The sequence below is a fragment of the Centropristis striata genome, chromosome 9, assembly GCF_030273125.1.
Source record: "Centropristis striata isolate RG_2023a ecotype Rhode Island chromosome 9, C.striata_1.0, whole genome shotgun sequence".
In the NCBI taxonomy this organism is placed as follows: domain Eukaryota; kingdom Metazoa; phylum Chordata; class Actinopteri; order Perciformes; family Serranidae; genus Centropristis; species Centropristis striata.
In genome coordinates this window covers 23,456,930-23,472,696 of record NC_081525.1, presented here as the reverse complement: position 1 = coordinate 23,472,696, position 15,767 = coordinate 23,456,930, and the positions used below count along the sequence as shown (strand labels likewise).

Here is a 15,767-nt window from a genome sequence, read left to right as displayed (position 1 = left end):
TCAAGGTGTAAAATAAAAGTACTTATTATATTGTTTTGGCCTTTGTTTAAAGATTAGTTTATTCCACACAGACCCACCCAGTGGTGGTTATTCTGAAACATTACTTTAAATTCAATGAGCTGAACACTGATCGTTCAGCTCCCCACAGTCAATAACTAATACTGCCCACTAATATCAGAAGTCAGAGAGGAAACAGTGAAGTAGTACTTCAAAATGGGGAAAGCAAAGAGGAAAGGAAAAAGCACAATGAAAAAGGTCTCCAGCTCCACTCACAGATGTTCTCATCCTGTAATAGAGACTGTGGTGGAAGAGGTGTTCAGATGACAAAATACAGCAAGCAGCAGCCAAGTGTACTTGCTGCAATAATTACATTTTTTTTGCAGGTGGGAGATGTGTTCATGTGTTGCAGGCAGGGAGTCAACATGTCACAGGTACTCTGTTTACTGATTGGCTGAAGGTACTCTCTGGCCACAATCCACCGCCCAAAGACACTACGATTGCTCAAATTTTAGTTTGGCTGTAACTTTCTAAGCTCAGAGTCCCATCTATTACTTTCCATATACAGGTACATCTCAATTAATTAGAACATCATAGAAAATTTATTTATGTCAGTAATTCAATTTAAAAAAATGAAATAACACATTATTAAGATCCATTACACACAGAATGAAACATTTCATGTCTTAATTTATTTAATTTCTTCTAATTATAATGATTATGGCTTACATTTAATGAAGACCTAAAATTCAGTCTCAAAAAATGTTAATATTACAAAAGACCAATTTTAAAAAGTATGTTTAATATGGAAATGTTGGCCCCTGAAAAGTATGTACATATATATGCATTCAATACTTGGTTGGGGCTAATTGACTTGAACTACTGGAAATTGACTTTTCCATGATATTGTAATGTATTGAGACGCACCTGTACCTTGCATAGCAGCTTGCTTCAGGCTACATTTTACTGCTGCTTGGTGTGTTTTGGATGTTTTAAGATAAAGTGGAAATGTAAAAATACTCTGTTACAAGTCCTGCATTCAAAATCTTTCTAAATGTAACTTTAACTTTAATGTTGCAGCTGGTTAAGTTGGGGCTGATTTTAAATGCTTCATATACTGCTGAGTACATATAATGTATCAGTTTATTTATATTTTGTAATAATAATCTGAATCTACAATTATCTTAACTTAACAAATTTTTTTTTCTCCACAAAATGTAAAATATTTCCCCCCTGAAATGCAGAGCTTTAGAAGTATAAAGTAGCATAAGATAGAAATACCAAAATAAGATACTTAAAATGTATACGTAAATACAGTACTTGTTTAAATGTATTTAGTTTCTTTACATCAGTGCTCACAGATGTACTAATATTGTCCGACCTGTATTAAAGTGTACATTAATTCTACTCACGTAGTAGTATGTGTTCCAGTCTGTGGCGGCAGTGTGTGTGTGTGTGACGGCGCTTGGTGTGGCTGCCGCCGGGTGTGGCGCCCCGAGGAAGCCGGGCATTAAAGGCAGAGTGCTGTAGGCTGGGAGCACGGCGGCAGCTGGCAGGACGGCCGGTGGAGGAGCGGCGCCGTTACTGACTGCGTGCAGAGAGACTCCAAGAGGCTTACACACATCTACCTCCTAGAAGAGACACACACACGACAGGTGGTTGACTGTCTAAGATTGCAGGAAAACACAATAAAAACAATATTCCCCAAAGCCCTTCCATTTTAAGTGTCAATTTGGAGACACGGTAACTCACTCACACTCTTTTATTTATTCATTTATTAATTCATGTTAGCTTTTCTGCCCCCTAGTGGCAATTATGAGACGTGGTGATGTCTTAACATGACTCAGGTTAGATCACCTGCTCACTTTCAGTTTTCTTTTGTATTGGACTTGCTCTTTTTCTTAAAGAAAACCAGCAAAATAAAATGCCACGGTCTCATGTAAGCATATTGCTAGTTCAGTTTAATACCAGGAAGAAACCTCATGTTATAAAAACCCATCGTATCATTTTCTCCACTAACAGTGAGCTCAGTAGAGCAGAATGCAACTCTGGCTGCATCTTCAAGCAAACACTTCACGCTCACACGCGCGCGCGCGTGGCCTCAAGCAGTAGCAGATAAGCCTAAACCTGGCTGCTCAGGGTGTGTGGAGACGTCTGGTATCAGCTGCTGGGTGCAGAGTGATGCGTTCCCTCTAACAGGGTATCAGTGTCTTTAGGAGAGGTCACAGACAAACTGCATGTAAATACCAGCATGCTGCTCTGAGGGCCTCAGCTCAGATTATTTACACGGCGTCGCCAGGACAGGATGTTGTTTGACTTGATTTAAAGAGCTTTGAGAGATCTAGGAGAACATTTATCATGCATCAAATTTTGGGGATCATTTCTACAGAAATAATCAGTAATTTGTATGCTGGAATTAATAACTTGTGACGATGAATTAGTAATGTATTGTCTGAAACTAATAATTCTGTGGCCTTGAAATTTCTCCCAAAATGATATTACTCGCTACTTACTAACTCGAGGAAACAAATGATTAATTTGGATTAAACTTTCCTCCATGGAACATGCAGAGCTCTAGCTGACGAGTGTCTGTGCCTGACCTTGACAGTGAGAACATTTTGTTATTTGGATTTTTGGTCCTGCAGGTTATGGTTAGAATCATGTATCAGTTGGAGTCAAGTGTCTGTGTGAGTGTTAGTGTGTGTGAGTGTGTGTGTGTGTGTGTGTGTACCTTGCTGGCGTAGGCCTGGTTGGCTGTTGCGGGCTGGGAGTAGTACTGAGTGACCGCCTGCATGTAGGAATTGTAATCCCCATAGGTGGTCACCGGTGGAGGCTGGAACACAAGAAGGTTCATTTACAAACTATCAATGTTTAACTTTTCTATTTCATCTTTTAAAGCTGGAATAGGCCATTTTCTGGATGAGACAAAAACACTGCACTCTTCCTGCAGTTTTCCCCTTTTCCCTCTCTAACCTAAGCCCCAAGATATATGTAAATGCTTCATACAAGTACTAGCCACTCATGTAAGTCTTGATCATATTTGTGATCTTGATACTGTTATAAAGAGGCAATTCTATGAGAATTACATCATGTTTTCTTTGTAAACTTGCGACCTATAAAGCTCATTGAGATAACTGACTGTAATTTGATAGTCGTGAAATCAAATTAGCTGCAGTAAACTGTGAACATTTTTTTCCATTTCTGAAATGCTATACCGATACTGACACCTTTTATTGGGTTTACTGTGAGTCTGTCTTCCTTTTTTTGGGTTGCTCTGCAGTTGTTATTGAAGGTTAAATAGCAACTTTTCTGCAGGATTTTTGGCCATTAAATCAGGCTTTCACCATATAAAAAGACGAGTGTCCACATCTGCAGCCAAAAGGAACACCCTCTCTCTCTCTGAAATGACCTGTGATTGACCAAAGTCTCCAGGATGGTCTAGATTTTTTAAAGCATGAAAATAGAGCCAAGATGAGGTGCAGGAGTCTAGTTTTCCTCTCTGACTACTTGAATCAACAATATGCTGAAAGGTTATTATGGAATTTTTGCTCAATGATGCAAAAAAAAAACGGCCTGCCCCATCTTTTAGTAAAGATTCATGAATTTCATATCTGTTATAATAATAAAAAGAATAAAAATTGAAACCAAAAGTGGAAAAATTTGTTAACATTCTTTCTGGAGTTTCAGTGGTCATTTTTTGTGACTCTTTTATGAAATTTTGATTGATCTGCACTATCTCGTCACTTTCTGTACGTGAGAACATATTCTGGACTGCCTACAACCCCAGAGCTGTTTTTTTTTTGTGATTTGAAGTGAACAGTGTCTTAACTTTGAGGTATGGGAAGACTGCAGAAAAAAAGGCATTTAAACTAATCTGCTCCTTTTTGGGGAGAAAACAAATTCTAAAAATGTTAATTTTGCACACACTGAAACCCACAAGGTTACAAATGAGTGTATGTGTGTGTGTGTTACCTGTGTGTGCTCCTTGTTGTAGTCGGTGGCCGTGTTGTCCTGTGGAGCAGCAGTGCTGTATGTGTGAGCTTGTGCTTGGTAGTGCTGGTACCACTGCTGCATGGCCTCCTATGACACACACACACACACACATGCAAACATCAGGTGCAAACAGATGAATGTTTGCTCAGTCATTTTCTTGTCGTTGCTGATTTTTTCCACCTGCTTCTTTATTTCAGTCTCTTTCCCTTTCTTTGCCATCCATTAACTATTGTTCCTGCCGAAGGCTCTACCTGTTCTTCTCCTTTCTCTCGGCTTTCCAGACAAATTAAACCGACCGTTTTATTGGTTATCTAATCATGATTCATTTGTTTGGATGAGTAGATTGTAATTAACATTTAAAATTGTGTTTTCACCGCGCAGCAAATATCAGATATGCCACTTGCTGCTGCAGGAGGCACAACTATGACGAGAGCAGGGGAAGAAAGAAAGAGACGCAGACATAGAACCAGTAGGGAGGTTTCATGACTTGTTCAGTGTGGAGTGTTAAGAGAGACGAAAGAAGCGGGGACAGATGGAAAGACAGAGCGCTCTGTGCCAAATCCTCTCTCATACTGTCTGTCCAAATATTCATACCCATTGTCATCTCTTCCACCTCCCTCTCTCCAGTAATTACAGCTCACTCTGTCACTGCTGCTCCCATCCATCCACACATTATATATCCATCCATCGATCATCTCTTCAACCGCCATCCTTCTCTCTCACATTTCAGGCCAAGTAACACAATTGTGAACAGGCAGACCCACATCCATCCATCTATCACCCTATTTCTTCATTTCCAACTCTGTTCTGTGAGTCTGCATGAGCTGCGGTACCTGTGTGTAGGCCTGGTTGTATTGGCTGTAGTCAGTGGAGGTATCAGTGCTGTATTGGGCTGTGGTTGTAGCTGCCACGCTGTGGGGGAAGGAGCCGGAGGCCTGGGAGACGACGGGAGCAACCGAGCTGCCGTACACCCCGGAGCAAGGCTGTCCTCCCTGGACTTTACTCCCCACTGACCCTGAGCAGCAGAGGAGGAGGCACAGTGAGCTAGATGATGCTGTGTTTAATCACACTTACTGCATATACGCAACAGCAAAATGTCACAAAGGAATACTCCAACATAACTCCATCTGTTTGTGCTACTAAAAAGTCTGTAGCTTGCTCCTTCACAGAGGACGACAGCTGCAGTCTGTTTAGATTGATAAGAGTTAACCACTTCTCAAGCATCATCCCCTTTTCCAGAGTTGACCTGGATCTTCAGTTTGCACCGAACAATCCTCGCTCTGCTTGTGAAGAGCTGTCGGAGCTGTGAAGAGGTGTTGTTGCGACAAAGAAGCAGTGCATTAGCAGCACTGTTGAGGAGTGTTTAACATATTTAGCATACTGTACAGACAAACAACGGATGAGTGATTGTACTCCAGGAGGGTTATAAAAGAATTGTTTAACAATTTGGGAAAATATGCTAATTTGCTTTCTTGCTAATTAGAGCAAATATGCAGTTTTTTGTTTTTTTTAATGCAGGGAAACCTGCAACAAATAAACGATAGACTCCCTCTCCACTGCCAGTAGATGAGTTTGCCTTTTTGATTTTATTTTTTGCTGTATGGTGTGTCATGTTTGACGTCACAAACCTGCAAGAAAACAGGGTTGAAAGCAGCATGAAGGCCAGTGAAAATGTTAAGTTAGTCATCACGGTGGCCAATTATTTTGGAACGATGTCCTAGAGCTGAAAATGGGGTGAAAATTGTACTCATTCTGGGAATAAATGCTGATTGTAACCCCTCCCAATAAAGACAAAAGGTAAATGTTACTGGATGTTTTTTATCCAGAGGGAGACTCTCACGTCTGTAGGTTATATAAATACTGAAAACAGATGGAAACAGTTGAATGACTCAGTCAGAAGGCAGAAAAAGGGTGCACATCTAAAGCTCACTTATTAGCATGTTGTGTATTTTTTGTTTAATAAAAACCAAACAGTAAGAACGACAATGCAATAAAAAAGCTTCTATGCACATTTGATACAATTTGACACGCACTTGACATTTTCTGGCTTGCTGTTGGAATTAACTGCTGTGAATCCAAGCTGACCTCAGCAGCCTCCTTACATGAAGCAGGAGGCTATAAACCTTGTAGAGACACCTTTCAGCCCTAGAGGCAGTATTTCTTTTGAGAGGAATATACAGTATCAGTCAATGTCCAAGCAAATTGAACTTAAAGAACATCTTTATACTGCTTATACAACTGAGATGAATCAATGTGCTTAATAAGCTACTGTGTTGCAGCTGATTGCACATAGGATAAGATATAAAGCATATGCCTTCAGTTGTTGTGTATTATTGTGCTCACCTTGCAGGACCACCCCTGGCATCACACTGGCCAGGTTCAGGTAAGGATTGGAGGGCAGTCTGACTTCTTTAGGAGGATCGCCCAACAGAGAGCCCTGACCACTGCTTACCTAACGAGAGAGAAATCGATTGAAATGTTATTAGTTAAAGAGCCAAACTTAAGTCTGTAGGTTTTACAACACAGGGAGTTATTGGTCAGTCTGCCCTTGAATCTCTGATCCACCACTTGGCATCTTTTCTATTATCACTCTTAACTTAGATTTTCAACCACACAAACAAGCTCAAAGTGAGATATTTCATAATTACAAATATTCTGCTGAAGTGCCGAAGAGGCTGTGGAAACCTGGGAGGATTGTACTCTCTTAGTTTAATTACACTTTCCCTCCATTAAAGACACTTTAGAGAAGACAGCGATGGGACTGGAGGCAGTTCCCCGAAGAACTGCAGCACTATGATTATCTCTGTACACTGACTTATTACAGATGATGATGTCAGCGTAGCAGCGCTTTGCTTAAACCGAGCTGAGTCAAAGACATGTAGAGGAACACAAAAGCAGACAGGTATTCAATGTGTGCAGAAAAGTGTGCAGGCGAGCATGTAGGTAGATGGTCTGACAGAAGGCCTCAAAACTGTATCAGTAAATAAGGGAGAGAAAGAAATGACGATGGGAATTTCCCCACGGAGCAGCCCTAGCGGGACTGAGGCTGTTATTCATACACTCACTCACTGTGTGTAATTGTGTGTTTTGAAGCCCTGATGAGGCTAAATCAGGAATAAATACCCGTCCTCAAAAGACAGATGGGTAGAAAGAGAAAGCAGTGCAGCAATGAGTGCAACAAACAATTCTTTAAATTACTGATGAATCTATTGTCATTGGGTTGTCATGTCAGATAGCAAAATCGAAGATCTGGCTACAAATTTTATATTTTGTCTTCCTCTATCTGAAATAAAAAGGCCCCATTGTTTGAAAGATTACCTAGAATTTAGAGCGGAAAGTCTGTTACTGTCATTATTATACATTTTATTTAAAGAGTGAAATGGAAAGCTTGACAGGCTTAGCAACAGTCACTGATTAAGTATGTTTTAAAATGAGAAAAAACTAAAATAACTGATTGTTTGAATAGTTTCATTTTCTGTCAAACCAAAGACATCCACAGGCGACAACAACGACACACAGAGAGATTCAGAAGTGACAGAGAATAATATGATATGCAGATGGAGAGAGGCAGGGGGGTTATATGGCACGTATGGTGTGGATTTGTGGGTGTGGATTTGTGCTCACCATGCTAGCCAGGGGACAGCCATCCGAGCTGTTGTGCTGGCCCGTTGATGTATAAACTCCTCCAGGGGGTTTAGGTGGAGGTGGGCCGAGGCCTGAGGTACTTATACCCAAGGAATAATTCTGTTCCTGTGGATGGGAGCTCACCATGGTCCCAGGAGGAGCTGGCTGCCTGTCACAGGAGATGGAGGAGGAAGAAGAGGAGGAAGCAGAAGGGTTTGTGGAGATAGAATAGGTGCTGTTTATTTCTCCCCCTCCAGCTCGACCCTGGAGGTATGGCATCACACCTGCTGCTGAAACCACTACTGTGGCATTGTGGGTAGACACTGGAACTGACTCCTGGCCCAACTCTGCAAGAGGAGAGGAAAGGAAAGAGAAGGAAAGGAAAGCAAGTCAAGTTATGGAAAGCAAAATACTCCAAAAAAAGGACAGGCAAAGAAAGAAAGGAAAGGAAATAGAAAGAAAAATGTAGAATAAAAGAAATAAGGTAAAGTTAAGGAAAGAAAAGGAAACACAACAATAAGAAAAGGAAAGGAAAGGACAGGAAACAAAGTAAAGTCATGCAAAGGAAACATGGAAAAAGAAAGGCAAGGCAACAAAAGGAAAGGAAAAAAGGAAAAGTTAAGGACAGGAAAAAATAAGGAAAGACGAAAAACAACATATAAAATAAAAATAAAGGGAGAAAAGAAAAAATTAAACAAGAAGAAACATAGGGAAAGTTAAGGAAAGCAAAAGATAGGAAGAATGTGTAGCACAGCATAGAGGAACAATGTAAAGGAAATGAAGTGAAGGGAAATGAAAGCAAGATGAGGAGAGATAAATGCCAGATAAACATGTGAAATGTTTTTCTTTTTTTACTGATGACCATCAGCGTTTCCTGTAGACAGACACATCACTCAGACAGGCTGGAAACTGAGCGCTCAGCCCGACCGTCTCTGCAGAGCCGGTTGTAATATTTGAGAATGGGTTTCCCGGTCATACATCATCACTTATCATGTTTATTTACAGCGCAGCACTTTGCTCCACACTCCCAATATTTCACTCACTCGAGGGTTTAATAAACACAAATATGTACACACAAGCACAAAATGAACATACACAGACATAAAATCACACATAATTTAAAGATGTACACACACACTAAAGGTGAACACACACATACTCACACAATCGCACTTATTATAAATCCAATATTGCTGTGACAAATGGCCTCCACGGCACAATATAAAATCAGCTCTAACAAGCCTTAAGCTAACAATCCCAGCAGACACATGCACTGATAAAAGCCTCACATTACACACACTCACACAAACTCATACACACAATCATCGAGGGACACACAAATGCATCAGCAGGCATGCACACAACTGCTTGTGTCTGTGATGTATCATTTCCATTTATAACAACGCAGCTTTTCTCAGCTGGAGATCTGAATTGTAAATGCACTGCAGTTTTCTAAGTTATGTGTTGTACAGTAATGTGCAACTGTGAGGCATTTAGGAATCCGCAGAGGGCCGACCCAGACACTTCACATTAACATATTATGATCTAAGCGTATTTACATATGAGTTTACATGTGTATCACCCTCTTCTTCTGTGTTTACATCATTTTATTGTATAAAAATAACCCCAGCTGCTAAATGTCAAATAAGACATTTCAAGTCAGTGAGAAATACCTGAAAAAATATAAATACTCTTTGGGATACTGAGATATTTGTACTCCTGAAACAAGCGGTCTTAGTCTGGATTTACAGTATATATAACCTTATTTTTGAAGAAATATTTGGATTTGTGTTGGTGTATGAAGTCACATGCCTATGCAGCACTTAAATTGAGGCACGTTCAACTGACAGTGGCTGTAAAGATTTTATTATGACTGTCAATTTAAGAGGTAAAATTTTTGTTATTGGTGGAGGTGAAAAGGTTAATTGCTTTTTAAAACCAGTCTGCCAGGCACTCTCCTCTCCCAATCAAAGAAGAGCTGAAAGCTGTGGTATGAGTGCTAGGTTAACCTGTGAAAGAGCAGTGTGTGCTGGTTGCAGCTTGCGATCCCTAGACTGTGGCGGCTGCGTCAGGGTGTGATCTACTTTCTCCCTTAGAGGAAACATCGGTGAGCATGCACAGACGGGGACTCTTTTGTGCACTAAAATCGGCGACGTAGCAGAATATTAGGTGTAATTTGCATCTTTTAGCTTGTTTATGTTGTTTGACACATTGTTAGTAGTTGTAAAATGTACAATCATATCCACTTCGTTGTTACAGCATGTTTTTACTCTTTATACTAACAAGTGCACTGGAGGTTTCAGGTTTCTTTAACAGCTTTTGGAAGTAGTGACATACTTAGTATAGTCTCAGATTTTTTGGACTTCACAGGTTTTATCTCCCCCTTCAGTCGAGAAATGTGAAAACACCTCTCTAGTGACAAACTTTGCACAGGTACGAGTCGGTATAGTCAAGTTCAGACATTTTAAGGGGCATGAACCTAAGAAAAACAAACCTAAATTTCAATATTAATGAATCATTTCCACATTAATTTAGCTTGTTTTTATTGTTTTCCTTTTTAATTCGATGTTTTTATGCATTGCACTATGGCCCTAGGGGATTAATATTTCATCCCTGCTTTTTGCATAACCTGTGAGCAGAGGATTGACAATAAACTCTAAAACCTCAGTATAAATAAAAACTAGGAGCATCATTAAGGAGCTGCAACGCCACAAGCAGCCTTTATCTGACATTATTGTATGTGCAACCTCATCCCATTACAAGAAGCTGTACTGTATGTGCTTCTCTCTTTTACAGAACAATAAATAAATGTTCTGATGCTTTTACAATGGCAAACAACTGCAGAAGTGAAAGAAGAAAATTAACCAACTGATGATATGTACTGTCGATCTCACTATGGTCTCAATACTTTGCAGTAATAACACCAAGTGATTTAATGAGGGCGTACTGATACCCGGCCCTGCTCACCTGTAGGGGAGTCTCCCAGGAGGCCCTTCCCCAGCGGCACAAGGCCTGGGGGCCGCAGAGACAAAGCTTTCTGCATCAGCAGCCTGGACGGATCCCCGAGCAGACTGGAGACCTGTGGGAGAGAGAGCAGGGCAGGAAATAAGTAAGGTGGAGATTATGTTAAGAAAGAAGGAGAAAGAAGAGAAAAGTTATCAAAAGAAAAAAGAGAGATGGTTGAGAAAGAACAGAGACAAGATGAGGCAGAGAAAAGGAAAACACAGTATCTTGCATACAGTATTGATGACAATACAGAATTTTAAAATACTATTGTTTGTTTATAGAGCGCTGAATGGTTTGGAGGCAGAATACATTTCTAATCTTCTGATACAGTATGGGCTCTCAGGTCGTCCAAGGTTTATTTTTCATCCTCAAGGTCTAAACTAAACATGGAGAAGCAGTGTTGGATTTTAATGCAGCATATAACTGGTACTGGCATATAACTATCGTAAAAAGCAGGTCTGCTGCGACTCTTAGTTCATGTAAATCAGGACTGAAGACTTTTTTGCTTGCCGTTGCCTTTGATTAAATCAATGAGTCAGTTCTTATACTGCACTGTAACTTCTATTCTTGTTATTATACCTGTTTTATTGTATTTTCACTTGTTCATATTTTGATTCTTCTGGTTTTATGTGTTGCTTTTGTTTTGTTTTATGCAAAGCATTTTGAATTGACTTGTTGCTGAAATGTGCTAAATAATAATAAACTTGCCTTGTCTTACAGAAGTCAGATCTGTATGTTAAATATATACAGCATATATCATCATACTACTTTTTTATCCTTTTCCTCTGCACTTCTACAACTGGCAGAGAAAATGATGAGAAAAACAGTGGGAAAGTAAAAGCCGAGCAGGTATATTTAATGAAAAATGTGAGGTGGTGGAGGGTCAAAAAAGAAAGAAGGAAAAATATAAACAGGATTCTTCTTCTCTGGAATATGAATTGTGGTCATCCAGTTTCTACAACATCAAATATTCCAAACATCAGTCACTGTGACTTTTAACTTTCACTCCAACAATTAAAGAAAACACCAGAGACATTTTAAAATATGCAAATCAAACTGCGGAGGGAAACTTCCAACACCTAAAGGTCTTCCTTTGAAACAGAAAAGAAGCAATTAGGTTGCATGCTTTTGGGGGGTTGTTTAGTTTCATTATGCATTAAGTGCTGAAGATGAAAATGTAAGAGCACATATGCACATGCCCACAACTACGTCTAACCCTCACCTCTAACCTATGCAAATTCTCACACACACAAACACGAACAGGTGTCTTACGCTGCTGATGCGTTTGTCTTTGATGTGAAGAAGCTGTTGCTGTGCGAGCTGCATATGCAAGAGGTTCTGGAGGACCAGTCCATTACCGAGCATAGCATTCTGCAAGTAAAGAAAAATACCCATTATTGTGATAAACACACACATATACACACACTTAAAAAAAAAACCTCACAGATATTATTGTGACCTGGTGTGCTTTTCCCAGTGTGAGCAGAGCTGTGGTGAGAGGAGGTCTGAGGAACGGCGGGCTGGTGTGACGCCCGTACTTTCCTGAAAACACAAATAAAAAAACATCAGTGCTTCGCTTGTGATTTTCAGACTGCACTTTAGAAAATGATTAAATGAGAATACACAATTAAACTTGAGTTAATAGTTATTTCATTATTATTAAATAATTATAAAATGATAAATAAAAATGTTGACTCATAGTTGCACACATTATAACCTTTATATACTATATCTAAAATATAATATTATACATCAAAATAATAAATTAAATTATTATTAATTAATTAATTAACTCATTCATTATATAATGATGACCAAATTATTTCAAAATCTTAAAGAAATAATTTAATGTTTTTCTAATAAAAATTTCATAGGTAGCTTGACTTTGTTAATTGGTATAATAAAACATCATTTGGATGGCTATTATAAAGTTCAACTTAATCAATAACACTTTGTTCTTATAATGGTTGTCCATATAAAGCGATTATTTGTGCACTGAAAATATCTACCTGAATAATATTTATAGAAGCTTCACAAAATATTTATTAACCATTTAAAAAAGTCAATATTATCATTACAGTTGCAAGTTTATAATTATGTTTATCGTTGGTTTAAAAATCCTTCATTAATTATTACAAATACTTCATATGTTTGTGACAATAAATGGTTAAATAACAAATCATATGATTAATAAACATTTTTAAACATTATTATAATTTCAGTGCTTGTTAAAGGTGAAATAACTATTAACCTAAGCTATTAACCTAATTAACTATTAATTACAATTATAAAGCGTCAGCAAGACAAGCTATACATAAGTCATTTAGAGCAAATTTCAAACAATAACACAGCCTTCTGTTTTATAATGCAATATTGAGATATGTAGATAATATTGTTGGGTTGGCACGGGGAAATTGCCTCCCTCAAAACGTTTTTCTAAGTCCAGACTTTACTTTGATGTTGAAAATGCAGGCGAAAAGAAACTCATACAAAGCAACAACAACAAAATAAACAATTCAAAGAAGAAAAGCAGAAAATTCAAACTTGAAACTGTCTGTCTTTATTAATTGTACTGACAGTTTCCTCATAAACAATGAAAACAGACTCCAGCTTCTGCTTCTCAATGGTTATTTTCACAATTCAGACAGGAGCTATCTAAATTTGTGAAATGCAAAAATTCAAGAGGAAATTTAACTTGTAAAAAGAAAATTAAAACCTATTTTCCTATAAAATAAAGATCTATATTACTGGGAAATGTGCTGAACTATGAGATGGTGCCACACGACCTTCGATTTACAAAATATCTCCATCCACACTGATCGGGCCAGTAGGTGGTTGTGTGTTATCGCAAAAACCAACAAACACAACGAAACACCTGGCAAAGTGCTCAAAACCCCTTCTAAGTAATAATGTGGATGAGTTCAAATTCATTCAGGGGAAGCTTTGTTTATTTTCAGCTGTCTTTGTGTTGATGAATGCATGAATGAAGCCTTTGGACCTGGTAATTTTTTTGGCACTACCTCGGTCAAGATTCCAAGAGAACTTAACCGATAATTGAAGATGGAGTTAAAACAGTCCAAGCCAGTGATTGGTCTGAGAGAACTGCAACAAGTCTGTCATTGGACATCATGCACAAACCCACAATTTTTGAATAGCCAAGTCACCGTGTAATTTCTTCATTCACTTGAATCAGATTAAAGATTTTTTTAATAATCTTAGAAAACTATGCCAAAGAAAGAATTTTTGAGTTGCAGATTAGATGCCGATTCATTTTCAGGCTGCAACACTACTACAAATAGCTGAGAATCCCGCAGGTGGGGAAATTAAATAGAGAAAAGGACACAATACCAAAAGTGAGTTCAACCAAGTTGCATTGAAAGCACGGCAAATGTAACTAATTTTACAGTTATTCTATTTGTATCCTGTTTTCTTGCAAAAGTTTTTATTATTTTTTTGGTCCATCTCTTGTTAATGTTATCTGTATCTGTATCTTATATCTTTATATAACATTTATATTTATATATTCTGATCTGTATCTTTATCTTTATTGTTCAATACCATTTTCACGGTTTCACATCTGCTTCAACTACAAGACCTCAAAGGCAAACTGCTGTCTGAAAGAGAGTGTTTAGCATGCTACATACATGTAGCTGTGATGAAGACAACCTGGCTGCTACAGCTGTGCATATTTGTGCACCAACAATTGTCTTTCCTTCCAAAAATAAGCCAAGTAATGAATAAACAACAGTTTTCTTCTGCTGGTCCAGTCTAGAGGAATAAGATGTACGGCCAAATTTGGTTTGTTAAAAAATGGTTTCAACACCCGGCGTGGTTTTCTTTGTAATGCTGAATAATTTGAATTGATTTTAAAATGAGCAGTTACACTCTATTTTTCACAACAAAAAAATCATGCTTACTGAGTCCCCATGGCAACAACAAGTAATATGTTTGCATTGACTGACAATCATTAATTAGTTTAAAAAGTTTAAAAACTACAGAACAGATATTAATTCAATGTGAAACTGTGTATAGATTTGCAGTATTAGCAGGATTTGCCCACATTCACACACTCGAACAGGTTTTTTTCTGTTGGAGATTTATATCAGCAAGGCTTCTCTCACCTTCAGGCGATGCCACCCCACACCCACGCACATCCCCTCTCTTTGGCTTTTGTGCGTGTATGTTCCTTCTCAAGGCCTGCTCATAATAAATGTAAGCGTCAATGCTGATGGTAACTTCCTCCAGATGAGGTAGAGAAAGTTTAACATTTAATCAAGGTCCTAATTTTAGACTTTAATTGTGCATGCTCTTCTTTAAAGAGAGCTTCCCCCGCCTCCCCCATCTTCTTACCTTCTTCCTGTTCTCATTTGTTCCACTAATGTCACACGATTTCATTTTAATACCTGATTAGCCATTCATCAAATAACGAAGCCGTCGACGAGGTGATAACAGTATATGGGAGGGCCTAACAGGGGGACAGACTCTTTGATTATCATCCAAAAACCCGTCAGGAGCAGAAAGAAAGGAACATGTTCAAGATGCTGCTTTGTTTTGAAATATCAAAACATATAAAAAATCTGCAACCTAAATGCAAAACTACTATAAAGTTAAAGGTTTTTATTGTCACGTTGCAAATGCACTAGCTTGCTGAAAATTCAGAATCAAAGTCTTAACATCAACGTACATTTACAAGCTTGTTCCTGGAGCTACCAAGATCATTTTTCAAGCTGGAATAGAAATAGATCTGGTCTATGTGGTTCTTTACCGATATGACTATGTAAAGGTACTCAGAAGCATGCTTTTTTAAACAAATACATTTATCGAAGATGATTTTTAATATATACATTATACACGGCTGCCCATAAAGTTGGAATAATTTTGTTTTCAGACACAATCTTCTGTTAATTCTGGTTTCATATTCATTGTGGTATGTTTGGAAGAGATTGATTAATAAAGTTTACTATTTAAGTTTTATTCCAACTTTATCAGCAACCGTGTACATACAATATACTACATTGTCAACCAATTCCAGAAAATTAAAACTAACAAAATAAAGAATGAGTAAAAATAAATAGCTTCCACAACTTCTAAATCTGTTTGTGCATTATATGTTCCATAATTTTTTTTTAATATTAGACAAACATATG

General features: G+C 38.2%; 1 protein-coding gene across 1 annotated transcript in view; it reads right to left on the bottom strand.

Moving 5' to 3' along the window:
* The window catches only part of raver2 (ribonucleoprotein, PTB-binding 2), a gene marked incomplete at its 5' end in the record, with an annotated part of 88,146 nt that overhangs the window by 3,743 nt on the left and 68,636 nt on the right, over positions 1 to 15,767 (bottom strand). The window contains 9 exons of the mRNA XM_059341429.1: positions 1,410 to 1,628; positions 2,729 to 2,830; positions 3,970 to 4,077; positions 4,824 to 5,005; positions 6,334 to 6,442; positions 7,615 to 7,961; positions 10,582 to 10,693; positions 11,893 to 11,991; positions 12,080 to 12,162. Of these exons, the coding sequence (XP_059197412.1) occupies positions 1,410 to 1,628; positions 2,729 to 2,830; positions 3,970 to 4,077; positions 4,824 to 5,005; positions 6,334 to 6,442; positions 7,615 to 7,961; positions 10,582 to 10,693; positions 11,893 to 11,991; positions 12,080 to 12,162 (1,361 nt within the window). The remainder of the gene's footprint in view (positions 1 to 1,409; positions 1,629 to 2,728; positions 2,831 to 3,969; positions 4,078 to 4,823; positions 5,006 to 6,333; positions 6,443 to 7,614; positions 7,962 to 10,581; positions 10,694 to 11,892; positions 11,992 to 12,079; positions 12,163 to 15,767) is intronic.